Source organism: Bufo bufo, chromosome 3, assembly GCF_905171765.1.
Source record: "Bufo bufo chromosome 3, aBufBuf1.1, whole genome shotgun sequence".
Lineage (NCBI taxonomy): Eukaryota > Metazoa > Chordata > Amphibia > Anura > Bufonidae > Bufo > Bufo bufo.
Window position 1 is genome coordinate 432,132,718 of NC_053391.1, and position 26,738 is coordinate 432,159,455.

The window sequence follows — 26,738 nt, forward strand, 5'->3', positions numbered from 1 at the left end:
CAGCTATATCCACTGTGTAGAGGACAGAGATGCTTAATGCAGCGCTCCTTACATTCACTTCAGCGCGAGCAGTGCTGAAGTACCTAGCTTCATCCAGTACTCAATGTATGAAGCTGAATAGTTCCAGCGCCTATTACTGCCAGTGGAGCGAAAAATAGCTAATCGGTGGGAGTACTAACTGATATTAAAGAGTTTGTGCAGCCAGTGCATATTGATGACCTATCCTCAGGGTAGATCATCTATATATGATGGGTGGAGCTTTCACTCCTGAAGTGGAGGGAGCGCTCGTACAAGCAGTGCTTCTCCTTCAAGATTACACTGTACATCATCTCGCTTGCAGCGGCAGCTAAGTGTAATTACAAGTGCTTATCCCATTAAACTGAATGGAACAAGCACTTGTAATTATACTGCACCACTGAGACGATGCACAGTGAAATTTTGTAGAGGAAGTAGTGCTTGCATGGAGCTCTGCCTCCTTTTCAAAAAGTTGATCGGCAGGGATGTTGAAATTCCAACCCCCAACGATCAGATATTGATGATCTGTCCTAAGGATAGGTCATTATTATGTACTGGCCGCACAACCCCTTTAATGTTCTATCCTGTAGATAGGTGATGAATTAAAATAAATAAATTAGAAAACGCCTTTAAATATTACTAATAGGATGATCCCTCTGGCCAAGTGTGCTCAGGCAGAAGCAATACTCTTATATACATAAAAAAAAACTGTTCACATTTAATTCTTAGTATATATAGTACTTGTCGCTCACACATTCAACATGCTCTGGACAAACTAGACAAGCCACTCATACATTAGACATTTGTTGCACATATCCCTCTCATCCAGTATTCATATGCCACACATACCCCACCCACCCAAATTAATTTACTAATGTGTCTGAGCCAAAAATCTGTCTAAAGCTGCATCAAAATGAGCCACTTTTTAGACAGATTTTTGGCACAGATACATTGCTAAACCAGGGCCACAGTATTTTCTACATGCCACTCACACAAAAGTCACGGGACAAACTTACAAATATGCAGTTACTCTCCTGTTATCTTGCCTTGGCATTAAATGGTCTACCATTGTATTTTGGAAAACCCCCATTGCATCTTTTGGGAGTTGTAGGTAATGGTGGGAATTTATTAAATGTGAGAAAAATGCAATACAGCTTTGGTGAAAAGCCAAAAGTTAGAGACTTTTGGTTCTGCTGGGATGAAATAAGTCAAGGAAGTACCTGATGGGCTTTTTCGCATTTCTGATTTATTATTTTTTTTGTCTAGAAACATAATTAAATGGGGTTTTCTCACAATGGCAACTTATTACCTATCCATGTGTCCAGTGTCCCCCGTTTGAATGGAGTGTTGGTGCTTCTGCTCCATTCAGTCTATCTCAAAGATAGCCAGCTGAATCTAGCAATAGCTTATTGAGTAATTTCCATGGACATCAATGGCACATGTTGCTTTAAATTTAAAATAAGTGATTAAATGGACCAAGTATAAAATATTCAAATATTTAATGACCACATTAATGGGAAATTTGAAATCATTTGGTTATCAAGAAGCTAAAGTACTATAAAATGCTCAAATATTAAAGGGGTATTTGTTTCAACAAGGTCATTATACTGTATATGGAGCATATAGATGAAATTCGAAGAAATATCACAGCATCATACATAAAGATTTATATTACTATTTTGCAATGTTGATTACACACACACACACACACACACAAAGAAACAACATTTTAGCAGAAGTTATCCAGCACACACTATAGTCGTACTCTCCTGATATACACATAGGAAAAAGGATGTACTATATTTAAGGGGTTTAAATGTATAGGACACAAAGAAGGAATAGTAGAAAGAAACATAATTATTAGCTCTACAATATATGCTGTACAATCTCAGCGCAGACCGGCAATGCTAACCATTGAGTAAATAGTGATTTGTAGGACTCTTAATACATTTGATGCATTTTGTGATGTTCATAAACCACCAACTGAAATCTATGTCAGTTATGGGCTAGCTTAGAATTCAGTTATCATTTATGCCAGTTTTCTGGCATATTTATGGCAAATGTGTCGGGCTGAGGAGGCCCCACGCAAGCCTTACCTGGAAAATCATAAAAAAATTGTTAGTATATGTGTCCATGTAATATGTCCATGTAGAATGTCATTAGGTCAACAGTTGAATACGGAGCAGATATGTGCCTTAAGGTTCTATGGGGTTTCTTGCACAGTTAGAAGTAAATGTTATACAGTACATTTTCTTTTCCCCTGTTTGACCATTTAAAGTATCTGATATTTCATCACCTATAATAAGTTATTCATTTTAGATTATTCTATTGATTTTAATAAGATTTATTTATTTTAATCTCATGGTAGGTTTTATTTCAAAATTTGTTGAGCTCATAAAACCTAATTTTCAGAGGCTGGAGTTCGTTTGACATTAGCAATCATTTTATGTTTGTAATTAGTTTGACAGTGCTGTGTCTGTAACTGCATAATATCATCAGCTTAATTTTAGAAGCCAATGGTAATTTTCCACAGTAACAGCCAAAATGCTTTGTTTCAGAAAGTAATTAACTGATCCTGGTCACAATATTGGGCTGCGATAACAGGCTGCTCAATCAGAAGAATCCCACCATGCTTAATATTGCAGAGATGGTACTGCTAACTGTACACCTATTATCCAACAGGGCAAAAAAGAAAGAAAAATACATATAGACCCATGTCCCTTATTGTACTATAACACTTATCAGTTAGAGTATATGGATTCAATATAGGATCTGACCACAACTGATTGTAATGGTGCATAAAACTTTCATTTTGAATTAAAGGGGTACTATTTCATTTGTTGGTAATGTTACTAAAGTGATTATGTCCAGTTTTCAGTGTAATGTTTCTTTCTCCTCCAAATGATGTCCTCTTGTTTGAAACTGTCAATCAATAGTATCTTTCCTGCATTCATGATCCTGCTGACACACGTGGCCAGAAAGCCATTTATCCTCAGCCGTCAATGGCTGAATGATTTTGCAGTAATATTGTGTGGCCATTGGTCACCACGGAGGGCAGGGTTTTGGTCATTTGCAGATGCTAGGCTATGTGGTCTTACCCTAACAGAAATAACTGTCATGATTGCAGACAATAATTTAGAATGGTGTTCAGGAGTAGAGCAGGCAAGGACATTTCACTCATAAATCAAGTAGATATTGGTTCGTAGGCCAGAGTTAAGTTTACTAAAGTTTTGATTTTGTTCTACAAAAGTTGATCTCATTCAGAGGAGCCATTACTTGTTTATAGCAAAAAAAGGCTGCCTTAATAACTTTTTTTAAACAAGAACTGCACCAGAGGCTTAAAATGTACAAAAAGCATTTCTAACACAAATACGAAAACTGTTGACACAGTCCAATTTAATGACTTAGAGGGACATCTCTGTCAAAAATTGTTAGTTTATATGTGATAACATCCTCTCGTTATGTTAATTATAAAGAGTACAGTTGCAAGACTTTCAGAGTGACAATTTTGATGTGGGCAAATGTGACTAGAGCAGGGTCGTGTGATCTGTTCTGTCTGGATGGTCTATAGACTGCTACGTGTGGCTGAATGAAGGCTCTTGTTAATTAAATAGCAACACCTGCAGCTAATTACATTAATATACAAAGAGTTTCAGCTTAGACTGGTCCTGTGTGTCTGGGAAAACCTCTGTGGAATACAAATGATATTGCCTGAGAGCACAATTGATAGACTGGATGGTTCAGTGGCTGACTTCCAAGTTAGGGATTTGTTATCTGTATGATATAGGATCTCAAGCAGTGATTTATTTCATGTGGTGTAAGGTAATGAAAAATGGACATATCCCATTATGTTTCCATCTATATAGCAACAAGATTTGTTATATTCATCATATGCTTTAGGTAAATGATACATTTCCTATTCTTTTTTTTTTAATTATATTTTGTGTTCACATGATGCACTCCTGAATGTGGGCACAATGGGGCAAATTTACAAATCCTGTCTAAAATGTAGACAGCACAAATGTAGGCAGACATTCTAAAGATGCCAGAAAATGTATCAAAGTGGCTCATACTGTATGATAAGTTTGATGCATAGCTAGACATAATTTTACAATATTTTGGCACATGTTTTTGTATATAAAGCCACCCCCCTTGTCAATTTAGAAAACTAAAACAGGCAAGGTAGACACAGTGCAGAAATGGTGCATTTGCTTCATAAATAGGCCTACAATTGAATATGACATAATGCACCAGAAATAAGAAATGTAGACATTACGATCACTCACTGTCCCCATTGAGCTGACAATCTAAATTCCCTATTAGTATGTATTTGGAGTGTGGGAGGAAGCTAGAGTACCCAGTAGAAACTCACACAAACATTGGGAGAGCATAGAAACTCAATACAGATGTTGTCCTTCCTTGGTCAGATTTGAACCCAGGAACCCAGTGCTTCAAGGCACTAGTGCTAACCACTGAGCCATCATGCTGCCCAAAATCAAGGACCAAACTAACACCAATCACATTGTGAAACATGGATTAACATATTTAGTATCAAGAGGGGCTTAACTTTGTGCCTCTATTGTTTCAACTGAGAAATATCTATCTTGACACATTGAAGGAAACAATAGATCATAATGTTACAATGTATGATTTCCATGGTAAGATCACATATTTAGTGCATTGTAAGTATCCTAGAGACAATTTTAAGACATTTGTATTATTCCCAAAGTTATATGAATTGATGATACTTCCTCTTAGCTTTTAGCTTTAAAGCTTGTCACTGATTCCAACTTTTAGGATAATATTTGCCTATCTTGAAACCCTTCTGCAAAAAGGGGGATGGGCTCTGATCCCTCCATTTTCCTCTTCAAATTACTTAGAGATTTACAACGTGCAATTAAAATCTGATTGTTTGAAATTCTGGACATGGATCCTATGCTAAGCTTAATCATCTGGCAAGATGAGAAAATCCACTGCTCTACTTCACATCGCTAACTACATAACCACGCTCCATGCCCCGAAGCAGGACTATACTCTTCTCAGTGCATTTTACTATAACTCTGCCATTTCAGAATTCCTGGTCCATCTAAATACTTGATTCCAGTCAGTTGCGTAGCGACAGGGAAAGCAGTAGGTACACTCATACAGGGGTCAGAGGTTGTTGAGTCAGCACTTCAACCCAGTATGTTTCACAGGATAAGAGTATCTTTAATCCTTGGTGCTTACTGTGACCATAGACCAGACTTTCTAAGTGAGTAGGAGATCATAGTGCTCTCACAATCCTTGAAAAAAAAATAATTTTTAATGTTCTAAATGGCCTTTACTACAGTACATGCTTCCTCATTTCCAGGCATACACGCTACAACTATGCTATTGAACAGCTTATTAATGTGAAATGCTATTCACCCATAAGCACACACTGCAGAGACCCCTGAGGACACTGATATTTACCAGAGATACGGGTGGGGTAAAAAATGGGAACACCTTAACTTGGACATATTTTAGCATGTTATGGTTATATCTTTGACGTTGGGTATCCTGTGTTTAATTTATTAAGGATGTATTGTTTTCCCTTTTATGAATTGTCTAGGCATTACTTTCGTCCTTATTGAGGACTAGGCGCGTGCTTATATGTAGGGACGTATTTTGGTCCCACATCTGGGTTTATTGTATACAATATTTTAACTTCTTTTGTGGCTTTAATAAAGATTGTCATATTTTAGTTACCTTTGGATGTGCAACTTTGTCATGTAGTTCCCCTTTTCTAATGTTTATTACACTGCACATACTGGGCAAGACTGAAGTTGTAAGCAGTGTGATTGATATCGCTAGACTGGTATAGTTGTATAGGTAACTTTTATTAAACATCTGGTACAATTGTTTTAAATGAAAGCTTCTTATACAAGAATAGGGTTTCCAAAAAGCAAAAAAACAAAAAAACAAAATCACAGTCAGAAGTACATAGGTTTAGAACATACATCATACTAGCAAATGAGTCTCAACTGAAAGAATCGGACCAACTAAAACAGCTTGAGCCTTATTTGCCTAAACTGTTTAACCAAAAAAGACAGGCTCTCTTGACCACAGCGACTAAGTCTAGTATTCATTTTATGAACAAAGGATCCCAGCAGTCGCGTCTTTGTGAATCAAATGTCTTTTATTCCATAGACCAGGACCAGGTTTCGGCAATGTGCCTTCATCAACAGGTAATCCAAATACAAACTTAACAGACTATATATGCTGAGAAAAAAGCATCTAGATAGATATTTCATCTTACATTTGTAGATAATACTCTTGTATAACTTTCAAATTTTCAATACCTGAGAAATATTTCTCAGGTATTGAAAATTTGAAAGTTATACAAGAGTATTATCTACAAATGTAAGATGAAATATCTATCTAGATGCTTTTTTCTCTGCTTTGGTTTGTCTATTATTAAATTGATTACACCTGTTACTTTCTGGCCATTCCCTTATGGGATGGACTTTTGCTCCTGTGGGCGGTGACTGTAGAGCATATATAGTCTGTTAAGTTTGTATTTGGATTACCTGTTGATGAAGGCACATTGCCGAAACCTGGTCCTGGTCTATGGAATAAAAGACATTTGATTCACAAAGACGCGACTGCTGGGATCCTTTGTTCATATTACTGTGGATTTACGTCCTCTCCCGTGCAGCGTGCATTTGAGTGAGTGCTGGTTTCCCCACATCTAAATTAGTATTCATTTTAAACTGCTTTGATATTTATACCGATAAAACCAAGCGTGCAACACAAAAGAATAGTCATCCCTAAAAATCATGTGCCTCCACGTACCAAGCGTCTCAGTTTTTGTATTTTTTTGTGTTTAGGGGCCCATCTTATTCATCAGAATGGGAGAACCTTTGGGATAACTATTGCTTTTGTGTTACTCTGTTGGTTTTATCTGTATAATAAGAGTTTTATGCATAAGCACTCCTTGAAATTTTAGATTTGCGATTGCTGGTGAATTGACCATTGTAAGTATTGATGGTTGCTAGATAATTTTTAAACTACTTTCTAAAAATGAATAATGAAAATCGCACTGTAAGGTCATGTGCACATGTTGAGTATTAGGCCTCTTTCACATGAGTGAGTTTTCCATCAGGGCACAATGTGTGAAGCAAACACATAGCATCCGGACTGAATCTTGACCCATTAATTTCAATGGGTCTGTGCACACTTTTTTTGCACATCATTTCTATTCTGAATCAGGAAAGCTTGTAAAGGTATACAGATTTTTGTAATTCAAACAAATGGGTATAATAGTCATATACATTCATTATTTCCCTATTTCCTGCTGCTCCCCCTCCCCCCCCTTTCCCAAATGCTGTAACTTACATTATATAATAAAACTCTTGTGCTCTATGATAATAATCTCTGAGCTTGCATGTATGCTTCCATTTATTAGTATTTTACATGGCTAGGAGTAAAAACATGTTTTCATTTGTGTCACTTAATATCTGTCCTGGTGGTCATATCAAGTCTCCAGCTGACTCACCAGGATAGAAGGAAAGTATAAATGTGAGCCATTTTGCGTGATATCTTTTCGTAGCTTTCTTTCCCTCCTTGTCCGCCGCCCACCTGTCTGCCAGTATACATTTTTTCGTATGGTTTATGACTTCATTTATCGATGGTATCGTTGATGATAGCCAATGTGTTAAGATACACTTTTTTTGTGGCTAATAGGGCTACATGGGCTGCTAAAAGAACCTGGGGGCTAGTGGCTTGAAACAACAACTCTTTCGGCTCTATGGATAGGTTTGTTTTTAATTTATCATTAAGTTCTTTTGTTATCTTGTTCCATAATTCACCAATCTCTTTACATTCCCACATGCAATGGTACATAGTTGCCTCTGGAAGCAGGCATTTAGGGCATGCTGTCAACCTTTTACCATTAGAAGTAGTATTGATGTTTTTGACATCAAAACTATATATTGCCCTATGCATAAACCTAAAATGAGTCTCCTTCCATATTTCACTGGACACTGCTCTCTGTACATTTTTCCAACCCCTCAATACATCGTCAACATCTATCTTTATTTTCGGATCCCCTGACCATTTTTAAAAAAGAGTATCTCCTGTGTAAGGAGAGTGCTTTCCTCACCCTCTTATATAAGAAGGTTATGGAGGGTTTGCCCTGCCTAGGTGACATCACTACATCAAAGTAATTTTGAGCAATTTCTGTCACTGTGTTCATCAATCTATCTTTGAAGAACCTTTGGATTTGGTGATATGCTAGATAGTGTGTTGAGTTTAAACCATAAATTGCTTGCAATTCAGTAAAGGAGTAGTATTGTGACTTCTGTTTATCCCATAAGTCTGTTACTGTGGCTATCCCTTTACTCTCCCATTCCAGGAAATGTTTGTTTAATGATCCTGATTGGAATTCTGGGTGATGCCATGGAGATAGATATTTTGATAGTAGGAAGGGGAGCTTATATAATTTCCTGGCTACTTTCCAAGCCGCTACTGTATCTTTAAACTAGTATGCTCTTTTTAATCGCAAATGGGAAAGCTGAGTACCTAGTGTGTAATAGTGCATTGAGGCTCCAAGGTTTTACCAGTTGCAATTCTAAAGAGAAGTTAGAGAACATGGAGGATCCTCTAATCCAATCTATGCAATATCTCATCAGACTTGCTATGTTATAGTGTCGTATGTCAGGGAAGCCTAAGCCCCCTTCATCTTTACTGAACATAAGTGTTTTTAGGGCAATTCTCAACCTTTTACCTGCCCAGATAAATCGACGAAAGGCACATTGCAAGATATTAATGTCTGAATGTTTCAATAGGACCGGTATTGTTTGTAATTGATACAGAAGTTGTGGGAAACTTATCATTTTTATCAGATGACATCTACCCATCAACGAGAGCGGGAGATGTGACCATCTCTCCAAGTCTGTTTTTATGCGCTTAATTCAATTTGGTTAATTGAGCAGGTACAAGGATTCTGGCGTTTTTCCAATGTGGATACCCAAATATTTGATCGAAGTGTTTACTATTTTTACTAGGACATCTTTTATCATTCCAGAATATCTATTATTAGTGAGGTACAGCATTTCACATTTAGATACATTTACTTTGAATTCTGACACTGAACCAAAGCTAGTGAGGAGGTCAAATAGTTTGGATAGGTCGTGATGGGGGTGTGCCAAAAAGTCTAATAGGTCATCCGCAAACAATGCATGCTTAAGTACTTCATTTCCCACTGTAATCCCTCTGATATCTTTGTTATTTGCTATGTCTCTAGATAATGGCTCTATAGCTAAGTTGAATAACAAGGGGGATAACGGGTATCCCTGGCGTGTTCCTTTTGTAGGGCAATTCTAGGTGACAGATAACCTGGTGTATAAACTTGTGCAAAGGGTGAATTATATAATGCTGAGAGGTATTGTCTAAAGGATCCCACTAGTTTCACTGCGTCTAAAACCCTATTTAGCCAGTCCCAGGCCACATTGTCAAACGATTTTTCCGCATCAATAGCTACTATGGCCGGGGACTGGCCCAACCCAGGCTTCATCTTCAGATCATCCAATACAGTTAGTACTTTCCTGATATTAGTTACAGCAGCTCTATTTTGTGTAAATCCTGCCTGAGCAGTGGATAGAAGATCTGGCATCAATCTCGCCAGTCTACTGGCCAGTATTTTGGATATTAGTTTTATATCAACGTTTATTAAGGAAATTGGTCTATTTGAAGCAGGTGAGAGTAAATCTTTCCCTGGTTTCGGAAGTACTTTAATATATGCAGTTTTGGCTGATTCTGACATCTGTTTTCCTGACATATAGTCATTTGATAGGGTCACCAGTACTGGTGCTATTTTCTCCTTCATTACTTTGTAAAATTCGGCAACAAAACCATCTGGACCTGGGGCCTTATTAGTTGATAATTGGTTTATGGTCTCTGTAATTTCTTCCTGCGTGACTGGTTTATTTAAAATCTCTAGGTCTTCCTGTTAAAGTTTGAGTAATGCAATGTTCTGTAGCCACTTCTCGGTTAATGTCTTACACCTTGGACTATCCTAATATAATTCTGTATAATAGTCTTTTAAAACTCCACTAATTTCAGAAGGTAATGTATGTGTAATTCCCTTGCTGTCTTTAAGGGCTAGTATTGGGTTATTTTTGTATGGACCCTTTGCTAAACGCGCCGAATTTCCCTGCTTTATTCCCATATTTAAATAATTGGGCTTCAAATTTCATCTGAAACATTGCTTCTTTTTTGTTTATCCACTCCTCATATTCTATTTTCGCCTGTGTCCAAGCCTTTTTATGCACTGTATTAGGAAGAGTTTGGAATGAGGTATATGCCTCTTTTAGTTTGTGGCTACATTTATTTAGTTTCTCTAACGTCTTTTTCTTTAGTGATGCTGTATATGCTATTATTTTCCCTCGCAATACTGCTTTGCCTGCATCCCAAAGCACTTGTGAATTTACAGTTGCGGCATTAAAGCGCATATATTCCTCCCACCAGGTAAACAAAGCAGATTCAAATTCCTCATTGCCTATTAAGGCTGAGGGAAATCTCCAAATATAATCCGTTCCTCTGGGGATCGTGTCGGATAATGTGAGGAGTACTGGTGAGTGATCGGATATCACCAATTCCTCTATGGAAATTGACTTTGCCCTGGTTTGTAGTGTGAAAGACAATAGTAGGTAATCTAATCTGGACCAGGACTCATGGGCATGAGAATAATGGGTGTACTCTCTTCCCTCTGGGTTCTTTGCTCTCCAGATATCGCATAAGGAATATGTTGTACATAACCGCTTCAGTGCAGTGTTTTTATTCCTCTGTACGGTCGTTCTACCTTGCGCCCTTTGTCTATCTTCAAGGAGATTACATACCTCATTCATATCCCCAGCTACTATCTGGTGAGCATAACTGTCTGATTGAAATCTATTCCCTAGATCTGCATAAAAGGGTACATTAGCATCATTTGGTCCATATATATTGTAGAAACTAAGGGCTTCAGAAGGAGAATTCAGACATACCTGAAGCAGCCTCCCCTCTCCATCTTTATAACCCTCCCGGATTGTATAAGGGAGATTTTTACGGATTGGTTTATGACCCCTGATTTTGAATGAACAGATGGAGAGCTAAACACCTCCCCCACCCATAACTTATGTAGTCTAGTGCATTCTGCCGCACTCAGGTGTGTTTCCTGTAATAAGGCTACGTCAGCTTTCAGCCGATTCAAGTGACGCAGAACTTTCATCCTCTTTTGAAGGGATTTTAACCCCTTCACATTCCACGTTATTATTCGCATACTTTTACTCTACCATTATTCTTATCTTTGGCTCCAGTGTATCTATTCTGCGTTTTTGACGCAGCTTTGGTTCTATAGAAGTAAATGGGGCTTCAGTGAAAAATGTATTGCATCCGGATACAATCAGTTTTTCCCTGATGGTTGCTAGGAGACGTAGATTGTTATTCTTCAGGTTTTTTTTTCACGCATGTAAAAAACTCATCAAACACTGATTGCACCCGCATAGAAACAACTGAAACACTTATTGCAATCACAGACAAAACTGACTGAACTTGTGTGAAAAAGCCATCTATTTCCTGAACAGACCCTGAGAGAATCTTTCATGTGAAAGAGGCCTTACATAGTGGATTTGTATGTGAAAAGTCCACAGAATAAAACTCAACTAGCTAAAGATCTCATCTACACATTGCAAAAAAATATAAGTAGGGCTACCTTCATATTTGCATTTTCCATTCCGGTTTTGAGATGTGGCAGAGGATCTCAATAGCGGGAAAAAAGCTTCAGTTTTGTCCTTCCTTCATTTGCAATGGGGACAAAACTAAACTGAATGGAACGGATTGCACCAAAATGCATTCCGTTCTGGTTTATTGCATTCCCATGCCAGACACAAAACCGCTGCAGGCTGCATTTTTGTGTGCGGCATGCAAAACTAAACAACCAAAAACCATGTAAGTCAATGATGCTGCCACCACCATGCTTCACTGTGGGTATGGTGTTCTTTTGGTGATGTGCAGTGTTGTTTTTGCGCCAAACAGATCTTTTGGAATTATGGCCAAAAAGTTCAACCTTGGCTTTATCAGACCATAACACCTTTTCCCACATGCTTTTGGGAGACTTCAGATGTGTTTTTGCAAAATGTAGCCTGGCTTGGATGTTTTTCTTGTAAGAAAAGGCTTTCGTCTTGCCACTCTACCCCATAGCCCAGACATATGAAGAATACGGGAGATTGTTGTCACATGTACCACACAGGCAGTACTTGCCACATATTCCTGCAGCTCCTTTAATGTTGCTGTAGGCCTCTTGGTAGCCTCCCAGACCAGTTTTCTTCTTGTCTTTTCATCAATTTCGGAGCGACGTCCAGTTCTTGCTAATGTCACTGTTGTGCCATATTTTCTCCACTTGATGATGACTGTCTTCACTGTGTTCCATGGTATATCTAATGCCTTGGAAATTCTTTTGTACTCTTCTCCTGACTGATACCTTTTAACAATGAGATCCCTCTGATGCTTTGGAAGCTCTCTGTGGACCATGGCTTTACTGTGTGATGGGACTAAGAAAATTTCAGGAAAGACCAACTAGAGCAGCTGAACTTTATTTGGGGTTAATCAGAGGCACTTTAAATGATAGCAGGTGTATTCTGACTCCTATTTAACATGATTTTGAATGTGATTGCTTAATTCTGAACACAGCTACATCCCCAGTTATAAGAGGGTGTGCACACTTATGCAACCACATTATTTTATTTATTTATTTTTCTTCCCTCCACCTAAAAGATTTCAGTTTGTTTTTCAATTGAGTGGTACAGTTTATAGGTCACATTAAAGGTGGAAAAAGTTCTGAAATGATTTATCTTTGTCTCTTTTTTTATATCACAGAAACCTGACATTTTAACAGGGGTGTGTAGACTTTTTATATCCACTGTATATGTAATCAGCCCCCAGCAATATATATATAATCAGCCCCCAGCCACATATATAATCAGCCCCCCAACCATATATATAATCCGCCCCATCCATATTTGTAATCAGCCCCCAGCCATATATATAATCAGCCCCCAGCCATATATATAATCAGCCCCCAGCCATATATGTAATCAGCCCCCAGCCATTATTTGTAATCAGCCCCCAGCCATATATAGCATCAGCCCCCAGCCATACATATATATCATCAGCCCCCAGCCATATATATCATCAGCCCCTAGCCATAAATATCAGCAGCCCCCAGCCATATATATCAGCAGCCCGCAGCTATATATATAATCAGCCCCGTGCCTCAAATTAAATAAACAAAATAAATAAACCACTTACCTCTCCTGCTCCTGGACGCCGCAACTCCTCTCCTCCAGCGTGATCCTCTTCCTCCTGCTGTCAGCTGTGCTGTGAACTGGCGCGCACAGCGTGAGGTCACAGAGCGCCCTCACTCTGTGCACAGCCAACAGCCAACAGCCTAGGACCAGGAAGCGGTGAGTACAGAGCCTTCACCGATTCCTGGTCATCCGGTACTAATGAGCGCTTCCATAATGGAAGTGCTCATTAGTATTCGTCCCATAAGATGCAGGGGCATTTTCCCCCCAGTTTGGGGGGAAAAATAGTGTGTCTTATGGGGCGAAAAATACGGTAAGTATTGATACTGAGTTGCTCAATAAAATGTATCTGTGTAGCGCCACCTGCTGTTTGTTATTTTTTTATTTGTCTGTCCACCTCACTGAGTTCCATTCTTGAAATGTTATCAGCTGCAGCAGAAAGGACACACCCCTGGGTGCTGCTAGCTTGAACAATATGTAGCAGAGCAATAGGATCAATGAATGGCTTGAGCTCAAGATCCATGTGAGCTACAGGACCTGGTTCGAGCTGTGTCAGAGATTGTCATTTATTATATGATATAAAAGATCCACATATCAGAAAATCCAAAACCTTTCTTATTCGACCAGCATAAATCGCTCATTATGGCAGCCCCCATTTTACCGAACAGCAAAGAACATATCTACCACTACAAATGAATAATTTTTACACTGTGTGTTTTTAAACATGATGTTTGATAGTAATGGCTACCATCCATTTACCTATAGCAATATATATACAGTACAGACCAAAAGTTTGGACACACCTTCTCATTCAAAGAGTTTTCTTTATTTTCATGACTATGAAGGCATCAAAACTATGAATTAACACATGTGGAATTATATACATAACAAACAAGTGTGAAACAACTGAAAATATGTCATATTCTAGGTTCTTCAAAGTAGCCACCTTTTGCTTTGATTACTGCTTTGCACACTCTTGGCATTCTCTTGCTGAGCTTCAACAAACACTTGTTTGTTATGTATATAATTCCACATGTGTTAGTTTTGATGCCTTCAGTGTGAATCTACAATTTTCATAGTCATGAAAATAAAGAAAACTCTTTGAATGAGAAGGTGTGTCCAAACTTTTGGTCTGTACTATATATATATATATATGTATATATATATATATATATGACAGCCACTTTGATATTACCAATGATGTCTTAGCTTTAAAGACTTATGTCTTAGCATTAAAGATCTATGTTTTAGCATTAAAGATCTATGTCTTAGCATTAAAGATCTTGAAACGGGCTGGATACGGCCATATAGGAGACCTCAGAGTGTCATACACAACTTTCCAGGGCAACTGGGACACTTTCAATTCGGGAACACTTCCAATTAATTTGGGGATGGTTGCTAATCTTTATTTATCAGTCCAGGTTCACACAGTATAGCTATAGATCTTGCTTTTGTTTTTGGATTAACATGTGCATGAATTTCTGCAATAGATTCTTCTGATAAATGGGATAGTCACATAAAATATCTAAAACAAATCTGTTACATATAAAAACACCCTAAATCATCACTAATAATAATATTCACCCACTCCATATTTTAAAAAATACACCAGAAAATGTATCAACAGTGTACCAGGTGAACCTGGCTCCAGGATGATTCTGGTTGAGAAAATGTTCTTGCATTAACATCATGCAATAACATCCATCCCACGAAGTTCATATTTAATAGCTTGCCTTTCAAAGTCTCTGCTTAATGGTCTTTTGTTTTAAAGTAATTTGAGTTTCCTTAGCCATGCTAAGCAGAAATATTGCTGCGCTAAATCAGTTGCTTCCATAGAACATTTTGTTTTATTTCATCGTTCACATAACTTAAAGAATGTCTTTTGTTTCATGGCTGAAAAGACAGGGTAGATATAAAGCTCTTTTGTGCAAGGATTGAGAAATGCCCTATTGCACTAAAGAACATGGAACATATTTTGTAGCTTTGGCATCTAAAAATATTTTAAAAAGCCATGTGAAAGTGATTGACAAATATATGAACCTTCTTTTTAGTAACCATCACAAAACCAGAATCGGGTAATCAGTACATGGTTGCTAGGAGACTGACTGTGCATTCTTTACTGACATCCTGTAAAAAACTGAGGACAACTGATGACACATGAATGGAAATAACTAACAAACTGAATGCAGTCGCTAAAAAAATAAAATAATTTACACGTATGGAATCCACAGCATCATATGTCCTTATGATGCTGTGATATCAGTTGATTTGTGTCTATAATAAGCACTATTCACACGTCTGGGTCCGTGCCAACATCTGTGACAAGACAGTGTGAACATCCGTGAAGATTTTCCTGAAGGGTCTGTTGTTGGTCCGTGTATCCATTTTTTGCCCTTACACTGCTAGGCTGAAAAGACTAGACTGACCATCTCGTACCAATGGTCAATGAAAACCACTGACAGAACAGGGAGGCCATCACAAACCTACTGTATACACTTCAATGGTTTTGTTTGGTCCTAACAAGGGACCAAAGTTATGCATGTTTTGCCACTGACATTAAAATCAATGGATACATGTGCTGTCCGTGGATGACACAGATAGCCCACATCTATGATTAACTGACGTGAATAAGTCCTTACACCCATGTAAAATTGACCTAAGAACCACCTAAAAGTTGTACTTTTTAAAGGCCACATCTGTGGAATTAGAGGTCACTGAACATATTTTTTGTGATCATAAAATATCTGTACATATATAAATGTTTTATTTATTGCATGTTTTCATTTTCTTGCATTTGCCATTGTGCATAGGTAACTCTGCAAGATTTGGAACAAAAACGGCCCCATTTGGAAGAACTAATAACTGCGGCTCAGAACCTGAAAAACAAAACAAGCAACCCAGAAGCACGAGCAGTGGTTACAGATCGCAGTAAGTATACAGTTTTCCAGTATGATTAGGAGCATAATTCTTAAACCACTTAAAGGGGACAGCCTCATTTCTGAATTTCGATTACTGTGCTTCCAGCATCAGCTGGTATTGCTGATGAGAAGGGGGGTTCAAGTCATCACACATTTTCCCTGCAATATTGATGATATATGACATTTTGGTATATAAGCGGAAAACACATCCTCCAGATCGGAAATTATAGGGGTTCCCTTATCAGGTGATTACTATATGTCACATATTTAAAAAAAAATAAAAAAACATGAAAAGAAATAAAAAAGAAGATATGTGCTTATATTACTAAAACTAACTGCGACAAAATCTATGATGATAAAGCAACATATGCCATGTTCCTACTACCAACTTCCTAGAGCTTTAAAAGCTATGAAATCAGAAGTAATACTATCCAAGACTGAAATATTATTATTTTTTGTAAAATTTGAGGATAGACTTGTTCACAGGGTTGAAATATAAAGTAAGAGTACTTACATTGATACTGCCATTTAATAAGCCCCTGCACTGGCAGTGGATCCACCTAAGTTATGTAGAGGAACCGGCCTCCAGTGCTGGTCTAAATGTAAACCAGGTTCCTTACTGTCTTACATTTAGACCATTTTCAACACCTAAAACAGACATAGAAAATGATGAATGAGACGGGCCTGCTGGCTGTCCCCTTCCCTGCCCACGCCACATGCACTTAAACCTGGCGTGAGTGGGGAAAAGTCGCAGATTGCAGTGCAAAGGTTATATATGCATATTTCTGATCACAAATGACCCCCATAGTTTTTGCTTTTCTTTTAGGATACTGATGAAGGATTCATAATTTTTTAGCTCCTATAATTAGTCATTAAAGGGGTCATTAAAGGGGTTGTCCCACTTAAGAAAATGGTATTTATCATGTAAGGAAAGTTAATACAAGACACTTACTACTGTATTGTTATTATCCATATTGCCTCCTTTGCTGGCTGGATTCATTTTTCCATCGCATTATACACTGTTTGTTTCCAAGGGTTACCGCCACCTCTGCACCACAGATATAAGGTGGTCAGGATTGGAGCTGCTGTGCAGCGTGCTTATGTGTGTTCCGGCAGTCTTTTTCTTATAGTGTGCAAGCACGACCACCACTGATGTATTGCAGGATGGTCATAACCCCTGCAAACAAGCAGTGTATAATGTCATGGAAAAATTATTTAAGCCAGCAATACATTAGTAAGTGCTTCCAACCTCAAATCTCTCTTCAATAGTTTACAACCAGTGGCCCAGATTTTCTAATGCGCCTGAGCCAAAAATCTGTCTAAAAAGTAACACAAAATGATGCATATTGGCTCCATTTTGGCGCATCTAGGTTTTCCACACTTTTTTCCCAACCTGCTCAGAAAGGGATGTGGTTTGCTAAAAGTGGGCAGAGCTTCACCTGAAATGGGCGTGGCTTGAGATGCGCCCTCTGTCTCAAAGTAAACCAACCAGCAGTTGGTATAGAGTCAGCGTATCCTTGCACCACATTTATCATCCAGACCCCTATCATTAAATGTGAAGATGTCATGTACCAGACCAGAACCATTAGAGGGTTCCGGAAAAGGCTAGTGTCCTTCCCCCGAGGTCACACATGAAACCCCTATCTTGCAATACACATCAAAGAAATACGGGGACAAATTCATATTTGAGCTACATGCTTCCTCTTGAGAACTCAGACCATGTATATGCTTCCATGGGATCAAAATAAAATAGATCCCAGCTCAGTAACAGGGAGCAATTAGATAACTCCAGCTATCCTGCCTTTACCTCCGCCATGTTTAGTACGCATGTGTGCGGGACATTTGGACAGAGTGGATGGAGGTCATATGAAATTGCTACGGGGAATACCTGAAAAGATATTTCAATACAAGGAGTTTGAGGCAGACTTGGTTTCCAGCAAGTGGTCATAAAAGGTCATTACCATACTCCCTGACCTCCTCTGACATCAGAGCTGTGGGGTTATGGGTGGAAGTTACCGACCCTTTTCAACACATGCATGGAGCAAAGCAAACTGTCATTTCTTTGGGGATCACTAGTTTGATGGACTGACCGGTATTTCTGCTTCCCCAGGCAACCGGACGTAACCGTCGTGTAACGTATTAAGTTCTGTTTTTATCACTTTTATTTTATAAGTTGTTAATTTATGTTATATTTTCTATGATAACTCCATTGTTTGTACGCATTGTCCTTTTTTTATATGAAAACTTCACTTTAATAAGAGCCTTCTTGTGTTCTAACAATTCCATGACCTTATAAGAAGCATTACCTATATTGATTTATTAACCCTGTGAATGCTAGCAGTGTAGAGAGTACTTGGGTGTTATTTCATGCACAGGTGTCTCGTTTGCCTGATATGACGAGTGGTGGAAGCTAAGATTGATTTGTTTCAGATGACGGTGTGCAGACAGAGGGAGGTCCAGTGTGACCCTGCAGGCTCCCCTCCTGAATCTACGTCCCTGATCCTGACAAGCCTGATTAGTAGATTTAATCCTACATTCTACCCAATGCTATAGTAACATTAGTTGGATATTATTTTGTGAATCTTTTCCATGGAGCTTCTCTCTAAGAAATTCATATTCGTTTCTATCATCTATGGCTCATATACTGGAATGGTATTAGAAATGTACTTTTTTTTTTTTTTACAGTTTTCAATACTGTGCCTGAATGCATCTAGTCATAATTAAACATGCAGAATGGTCAAATCAGCCAGCCTGATGGTTTAGAAATGTCATTATTGAAATAATGAACCAATCTCTGTATCATTAAACTGAAAAATGTATGGATAACTGAAAAACTGTGGTACTAATAATTAAAGTTAGTTTTGAAGGCACTACCAGGCTATTGAACAGTAGTGTATCCTTCTACCTTTGAAGAGAAGGCAGATTTTTAGACTTCTACGTCTAATAATTCAAGTAAAGTAGTGCTTCTAGTCCAAGCATATTTATCTCTAGCAATGCACAGTCTTGCTACAGCTGATATCAATCCTAGAAAATGTATTAGGAGACACAATATCGCAGCATTCTGTCTATATGTACAGTTGAAAATGTAAAGCAAATATTATTTTTTACTTAAGTAACATACAGTAGTTACAAATAGGAGAGAATAGGGAATTGAGAATTAACTGAGGTCAAGATCACATCTGCATTGTTTTCATTTCTTCTGATCCTACGTACAGTACTTTTTCTCTCATCAAAAATAACAGATGTCTGACGGGACTGACACAAACTGATGCAAAATGATGCTAAAAAAAGATGGATCTGATAATTATTATTTTTTCTGCTCTTTTGACTGCATATATGAAATCCTCATTAAAGGGGCTTTCTGGGATTTTAATATAGCCTTTATGGCTGGTTACCACTGAGGAAGGGGTCAGGATAGACCCCGAAACACATCTGGTGAACTTACAACACCCGATTACAAATAGACCGAATAGGAAGCGCTTCCATATAACTATTAGCCCATAGATCTACCATAGCCTCCCCGGTATAGACTGCCAGTTAAGGACAACCACGTGACACGCTAAATTTACATAACATCACGTGGAACGCTGAATCTTCATAGCACCACGTAGGACTCCAAGAGCTCCGAGCGCGCCGAATTTACACAGCACCACGTGGGACGCTGAACATTCCGCGTGTTCTGGGAGAAGACCCCCCGTGTCGGCGATCGCCGCAAACCGCAGGTCAATTCAGAATAAGAAAGGCATCGCGCTGCCTTCCGGTGATGAGCCTGTGAGATCCAGCCCCCTGGATCTCACAGGCCGGAAGCTGTATGAGTAATTGGATAATGTCTATAAAGCACTGTGGAATATGTCAGTGCTATATAAGTGAGCAAAATAAATAAGGGCAGCACATTAGGGATATGGACAAACTACTACTAGATGGACACCTGATTTTATGATCCACAGAAATGACCTGACTGATAGCCCTACTATAATAAAGAAATACCTGCCTAGGTATAGGCTACAGAAAGTTACCAGAAGGTATAGATCCTAGCCCCTGACGAAGCTAAGTGAGAAACCCGGGTCGGGCATTTTTATACGCATGTGAAAACTGTGAATTCTGTGAGTAGAATAAAGCTTTCTTACCTCTAAGTCTTGAGGGTATTGCACCATCTTTTATGTCCTTTATAAAGGTATTCCCGACCGGTTTGGAGTGAGCGGTTGGTGCCTCAAGGCGAGATCTGACTACATGTTGGAGGCGGATTACAGGTTCATCGCATGTGGAATATAGACGTGAGACAGCTGCCTTTGTATATGCAAAGCGAAGCAAACCGTTGCTGAAAATTCACGTGTGAAGTATAGACTTGTGACATCTGTCTCTGTACATGCGTAACACGAACTTGTGACAGCCACCTTTGTAGCAGAATATGAACTCGGCTTTTTGCTTCTATGGTTCCAAGTAACAATTACTTTCATACATTGCTTTAGATATAGCGCGGTACCCGTATCTTGTTTTATTTTGTATTAAGGAGTTTTGAACCTACCCCAATAAGGGCACCGCTGCTTTTAGTCCATTATTCCACATCAACTATTTCTTGCTTTGTCATAGATCCTAAGAATATCTTTACACATTAGGCTAAAGTTGGTTGATAGTTAAACAAGCAAACATCTGGTGAATGATTGTTTCGAGGACAAGGTCATACACATTTCAGTCCATATTAGCCATTACGGTTGTTCACACTGGCCATACACGCTCATTTAAACTGAGCAATGGACAAAAGATCTTCCTGGCAACATCTCTTTCAAAGAAAGATCTTTTGTCCATAAACAAGCTTTCTTTGAATGCAATATCTTTTTTCCGAACATAGCCAACTTTTTTTCAAACGATAATTTCTTTCATTGATTGGCTATAATGATCATTTGTTGTTAAATTTCAACTGACGAATGTTCGGTTTGTTTGAATTTGGGCATTTTGTTGGGTGTAAAATGTATCCTCCATCTCACAGTGGAGCTCGGTCAGGCTCTGTTTTGGGACCTAAACATTTGGTACCGTGCTGGAGTGACACTGCTGGGAATCAGGCTCCCTAAAGCCTGCTGTGGACGGCTGTGGACTGCCGTGGACAAATCATCCTGCCAGGTGACATCTTTGTTCTGTGGACTTTGTGCGGCACTACCAGGCTTGGAATTAATACCAGGACTCTGCAAAGTGTTGGTGTTACTTTTTTCCTTTGGTGTGAATAAACACGGAACATTTTGCTTTACTACAGTGTTCTTGCCTCTGTACTGCGACCGCTTACCCTGCCTACCAGAGCAAATCCCTACAATAGTTACCAGTTAATACAGTGATAAGGTTATTCTCTTTTTATAAAAGGACAGAAATCTTTTGGAGGCATCTAGTAGGTGTAAGGTGTCTTACGCTGTAGGTTATGCAATACTTCACTGAGAAAAAATAAGTTATGTAAATCAGCTCTCTTTCCAATAGAAAAAAAAAAACTGTCCCTCTAGGGCCACCCATTGGAAGGAAGCTATCTTATAGCAAAACCAGTAACTTATTTCCAGACAGCTGTTTATTTTATCTTTGGAAATATACCTTGTTTCTATACCTTATTCCCAGAGGAACATTGCCTATAAGATTCTTTAGATCCTTAACTTCTCCTTAGACTCTCAATAATGGAAATTATTACCACCAGATAGGCCTCTCACTCAGCCAAACCAGTTCTGTGCTCTGCAGTTATGAAAGTCAAATACCCTAAAACAGCTGTCTGCAGATGAGTTACTGGTTTGGCTATAATCCTAAATTATGTTTCATGGCTTGTTTCACGGATGGGCATAGCGGCACAGCCTTCTTTTTTCTTTTGATAAGCTTATTTGCATATATACTAAAAGACACCAAACTAGCAGTGAAAAAAAACATATCATCGGGTGACTTCCATACATATAGAGTGAAAATGGACATCTATCAAGGGATGATAGTGATCTATATTAATGATTTTTATTTTGGCCATGGAACCAGTATGTTTTCTGGCCACGTTTTGGCCTGTTGATGCAGTTAAACTTGTCAACTGGATATTCTATATTGTCATCCAGTTTAAATTGACTGTTTCACACAGGGTACTTACATTTCTTCTAGACATTGAATGATATAGGAGTTATCTTCCAGTTTTATGTCATCCCTTAGTGCAAGTATTTGCTGTTATTTTATTTAAAAACATATTTCATATTTTAGAATATAACTGGATTTGTTCTATATCGTTTTCAATGCATCAGAGTTTTAGGAATGTTCCTGCTTTTATCTCAAGTGTTCTCCAATAAAAGTAGTATTGCTCCATCAACACCCTATAAAGGCTGTTATCCGTCCTAAAGTCTCTGTCTGCAAAATGTAAAGTGCTATTGTGAGCAGTAAAAACCATCACAACAATATCTTGGCATTGAGGAAATGACAGTGAAAAAAGAAAATGGCAGCTTTATGGTCATCGGAGTCTTGTGCTATTAAATGTTGTGCTATACCTGTCATTTTTGCAGCTATATCATTAAACTGCCAGTTGTTTTAGCAGTCAAATGATAAGATAAACTTACCAAGTTATATTACCTATCAAAATCAGACAAGATTGTTTGCACATAGCTTTTGTTTCTCGCACTACGAAAATGTGATATGCTTCTTTTCACTGGCATTTTAGTGGTATATTAGCATCTTTATAAAGTAACATTTGTCGATGCAGGTGATTTCAGACAAATTCTTGGAAAAGAGTATTTGTTACTTATTGCTATTTCTGAGCAGTGGATTGGCCATTCAGACTTTAGGGAAGTGTCATTGACCATGGTCAATGTTTATGGAATAAACCTGGAATGTCACATAGTTGGATTTAGGCTAAAAGATCCCAGCAACTTCTAACCTATCTCCAAGCACACCATGTCTCTAGTGGCTGACAAGATGGCCATAGTCACTCAGTCCACCAGTTTTTTTAGTAGCATTCTGTTCTCAATTGTATTCCTAATATAATTTTTTTACTTCCGTTAATCTATGTGTATGAGGTTTAAAAGTTGGGTTGGCACAGTGGTCTAGTGGTTATCTACTTGCCTTACACCAGAACCAAAATTCTTGAAATTTGATTCAGGTCCAATTTGCACAAATCGATTGTGAAATTCGATTTGAGCCAGAATAAATTTGACCCCCAATTGAAAATGTCCCAATTGCGATTAAAGGTTGTTTATGATGCTTTATCTACTCTTAACCCCTTTCAGGCTCTTTAATTCCAAGAAAACATTAGTAATGTCAAAGTTACAGTAACATATATGGCTCAGGTGTCAGCAGGTGGCACCTGGTGCCTGTTTAAAAACACACTGCTCTGTCATGTTATTGTAATTAAGAAACAGTCCAAAAATCATCCTTTTTTGGTGGCAGATGCCTTATTCTCTGTCTTCTGAACTGTAAAATGGTGGCCACCATTTTAAACTATTCATCCAAAATGAATCACAAAAGTTTTGGATTCATTAGAATCCCAAATATTTGGGAAGTTTGAAGCAAATGTGATTCGTCTAGAATTGATGTTCTCATCTCTAGTCTTGAGTGTGAGCCAACAATGGGACACATCTGCCTCTTGTTTGCATGAATTCTCCAGGACCCTGGTTTCCTCCCAAACGAAAACATACTGATAAGTAAATTGGCTTTTTATAAAAATGTACATTTGGGACTAATTTCAGTGATGAAAAATTGTTATAAATTATGCAGTGTTTGCTGGCACTAAATAAGCATGTGACATAAATAGGGATCATGCCAGCTTTGACAGATCTGTTAACAATAGCAAACTTTTTACTTACTTGAGAAATAATATGTCTGTACCAGAAGTGAAATTAATATGTAAGGGGAACTGAGTCAAGTAGGCCAGACATTAGAACAGAGTAAAAAATGGAATGATGAATGGATGAAGAATCATCATGACTTTACATAAACTTTATTCAGTGTTAAACATTCATATATCGACTTTGCTTCTTGTGTTACTAGTAAGCAGCAATCTTCTTTTTACACAATTTATTTCACTAATATTCATCAATTGAATTATACTTAACCAAGTAGATAGAGATGGCCTTGCGGTTCGCCCGGTGGTCGTTTCGCGGCGAAATTTTCTAGTTCGCGGTTCGCCGAATGGGCAAACATATGGCGATGTCCGCCGGCCCCATATTCTATTACATTGTGCAGAACTCTGACCCATGACACATCTATCAAGTGGGACAGGACAGCCAATTGAGATGTTTCAGCACATGGACACACCCCCTACCCTATAAAAATACCCGATCTGGCCGCCATTTTGCATTCAGTCTTTTGCCAGTGTAGGGAGAGGTTGCTGTGTGGATCAGGAAAAGACTGTTAGAGACGCCAAACGCTAGCTAATAGGGCCACAAAAGTCCTTTTAAGGACTGGTATGGGTGTGCTATCGATGGGTGTGACATACTGAGGGGTGTGATATACTTATAATATAATTTCCAACATAGAAAGTATAGTATAGTGCATTTGCGATGTGCAGCAGTTGTGTGCATTTCTGCTGCAATACCGTATCTATACAGAGGGACAAACTCTATTGGAACAACTAATTGCAACTGGTGTAATATACCAGTTGCCCCCCCCCCAAAAAAACTGATTGAGGCAGGGATGTGATATACCTATAATATATTTTCTATATAGTGCATTTGTGTGCGGTTCTGCTGCGTTACCGCAGCTCTACAGAGGGACAAACGCTATTCGAAGAACTAATTGCAACTGGTGTGATATATCAGTTGCCCCCCCAAAAAAACTGATTGAGGCAGGGATGTGATATACCTATAATATATTTTCTATATAGTGCATTTGTGTGCGGTTCTGCTGCGTTACCGCAGCTCTACAGAGGGACAAACGCTATTCGAAGAACTAATTGCAACTGGTGTGATATATCAGTTGCCCCCCCAAAAAAACTGATTGAGGCAGGGGTGTGATATACAGTCCTGATCAAAAGTTTAAGACCACTTGAAAAATGGCAAAAAATCATATTTAGCATGGCTGGATCTTAACAAGTTTCCAAGTAGAGCTTCAACATGCAACAAGAAGAAATGGGAGTGAGACAAAACATTTTTTGAGCATTCAATTTAATGAAAACAACGAATAAACTGAAACAGGCTGTTTTTCAGCTGATCAAAAGTTTAGGACCACACCTCAAAAAAAAAACTAAACTCCCCCAAAACAGAAATCCAACTTCCAAACATGAACTCAGTAATGAGTAGCTCCGCCGTTATTGTTTATCACTTCCAAAATTTGTTTCGGCATGCTTGATGCAAGCGTTTCCATGAGGTGAGTGGAAACATTTCTCCAAGTGGTGAAGACGGTCTGTCTGGAACTGTTGTCCATTTTTGTAAACTTCCCTTGCCATCCATCCCCAAAGGTGCTTAGTTGGATTTAGATCAGGGGAACACGCAGGATGGGCCAAAAGAGTGATGTTATTCTCCTGGAAGAAGTCCCTTGTCCTGCGGGCATTGTGTACTGTAGTGTTGTCCTGTTGAAAAACCCAGTCGTTACCACACAGACGAGGGCCCTCAGTCATGAGGAATGCTCTCTGCAACATCTGGACATAGCCAGCGGCTGTTTGACGCCCCTGCACTTCCTGAAGCTCCATTGTTCCACTGAAGGAAAAAGCACCCCAGACCATTATGGCGCCCCCTCCACTGTGGCATGTAGAAAACATCTCAGGTGGGATCTGCTTGTCATGCCAGTAACGTTGGAAACCATCAGGACCATCAAGGTTACGTTTTTTCTCATCAGAGAATAAAACTTTCTTCCACCTTTGAATGTCCCATGTTTGGTGCTCTCTTGCAAAGTCCAAACGAGCAGTTCTGTGGTGTTCAAGGAGACGAGGTCTTTGAAGACGTTTTTTGTTTTTGAAGCCCTTCAGTCTCAGATGCCGTCTGATGGTTATGGGGCTGCAGTCAGCACCAGTAAGGGCCTTAATTTGGGTCAAGGATCGTCCAGTGTCTTGACGGACAGCCAATTGGATCCTCCGGCTCAGTGCTGATGAAATGTTTTTGGGTCTTCCATTTGACTTTTTTGTTCCATAACCCTCAGGATCATTTAAGAAATTCCAAATGACTGTCTTACTGCGTCCCACCTCAGCAGTGATGGCGCGCTTTGAGAGACCCTGCTCATGCAGTTCAACAACCCGACCACGTTCAAAAAGGGAGAGTTTTTTTGCCTTTGCCATCACAACGTGTGACTACCTGACAGAAAATGACAATGAATCCACATCTTTGCACAGATTTGGCCTTTTAAAGGCATGTGGTCCTAAACTTTTGATCAGCATTAAATTGAATGCTCAAAAAATGTTTTGTCTCACTCCCATTTCTTCTTGTTGCATGTTGAAGCTCTACTTGGAACCTTGTTAAGATCCAGCCATGCTAAATATGATTTTTTGCCATTTTTCAAGTGGTCTTAAACTTTTGATCAGGACTGTACCTTTAATATACTATGTATATAGTTCATTTGGATTGTGCAGCATTTG

At 38.7% G+C, this 26,738-nt stretch overlaps 1 protein-coding gene across 1 annotated transcript in view; it reads left to right on the plus strand.

Moving 5' to 3' along the window:
- The window catches only part of DMD (dystrophin), a 3,443,536-nt gene that overhangs the window by 2,506,654 nt on the left and 910,144 nt on the right, over positions 1-26,738 (plus strand). The window contains 1 exon segment of the mRNA XM_040424996.1: positions 16,130-16,247. Within this exon segment, the coding sequence (XP_040280930.1) occupies positions 16,130-16,247 (118 nt within the window).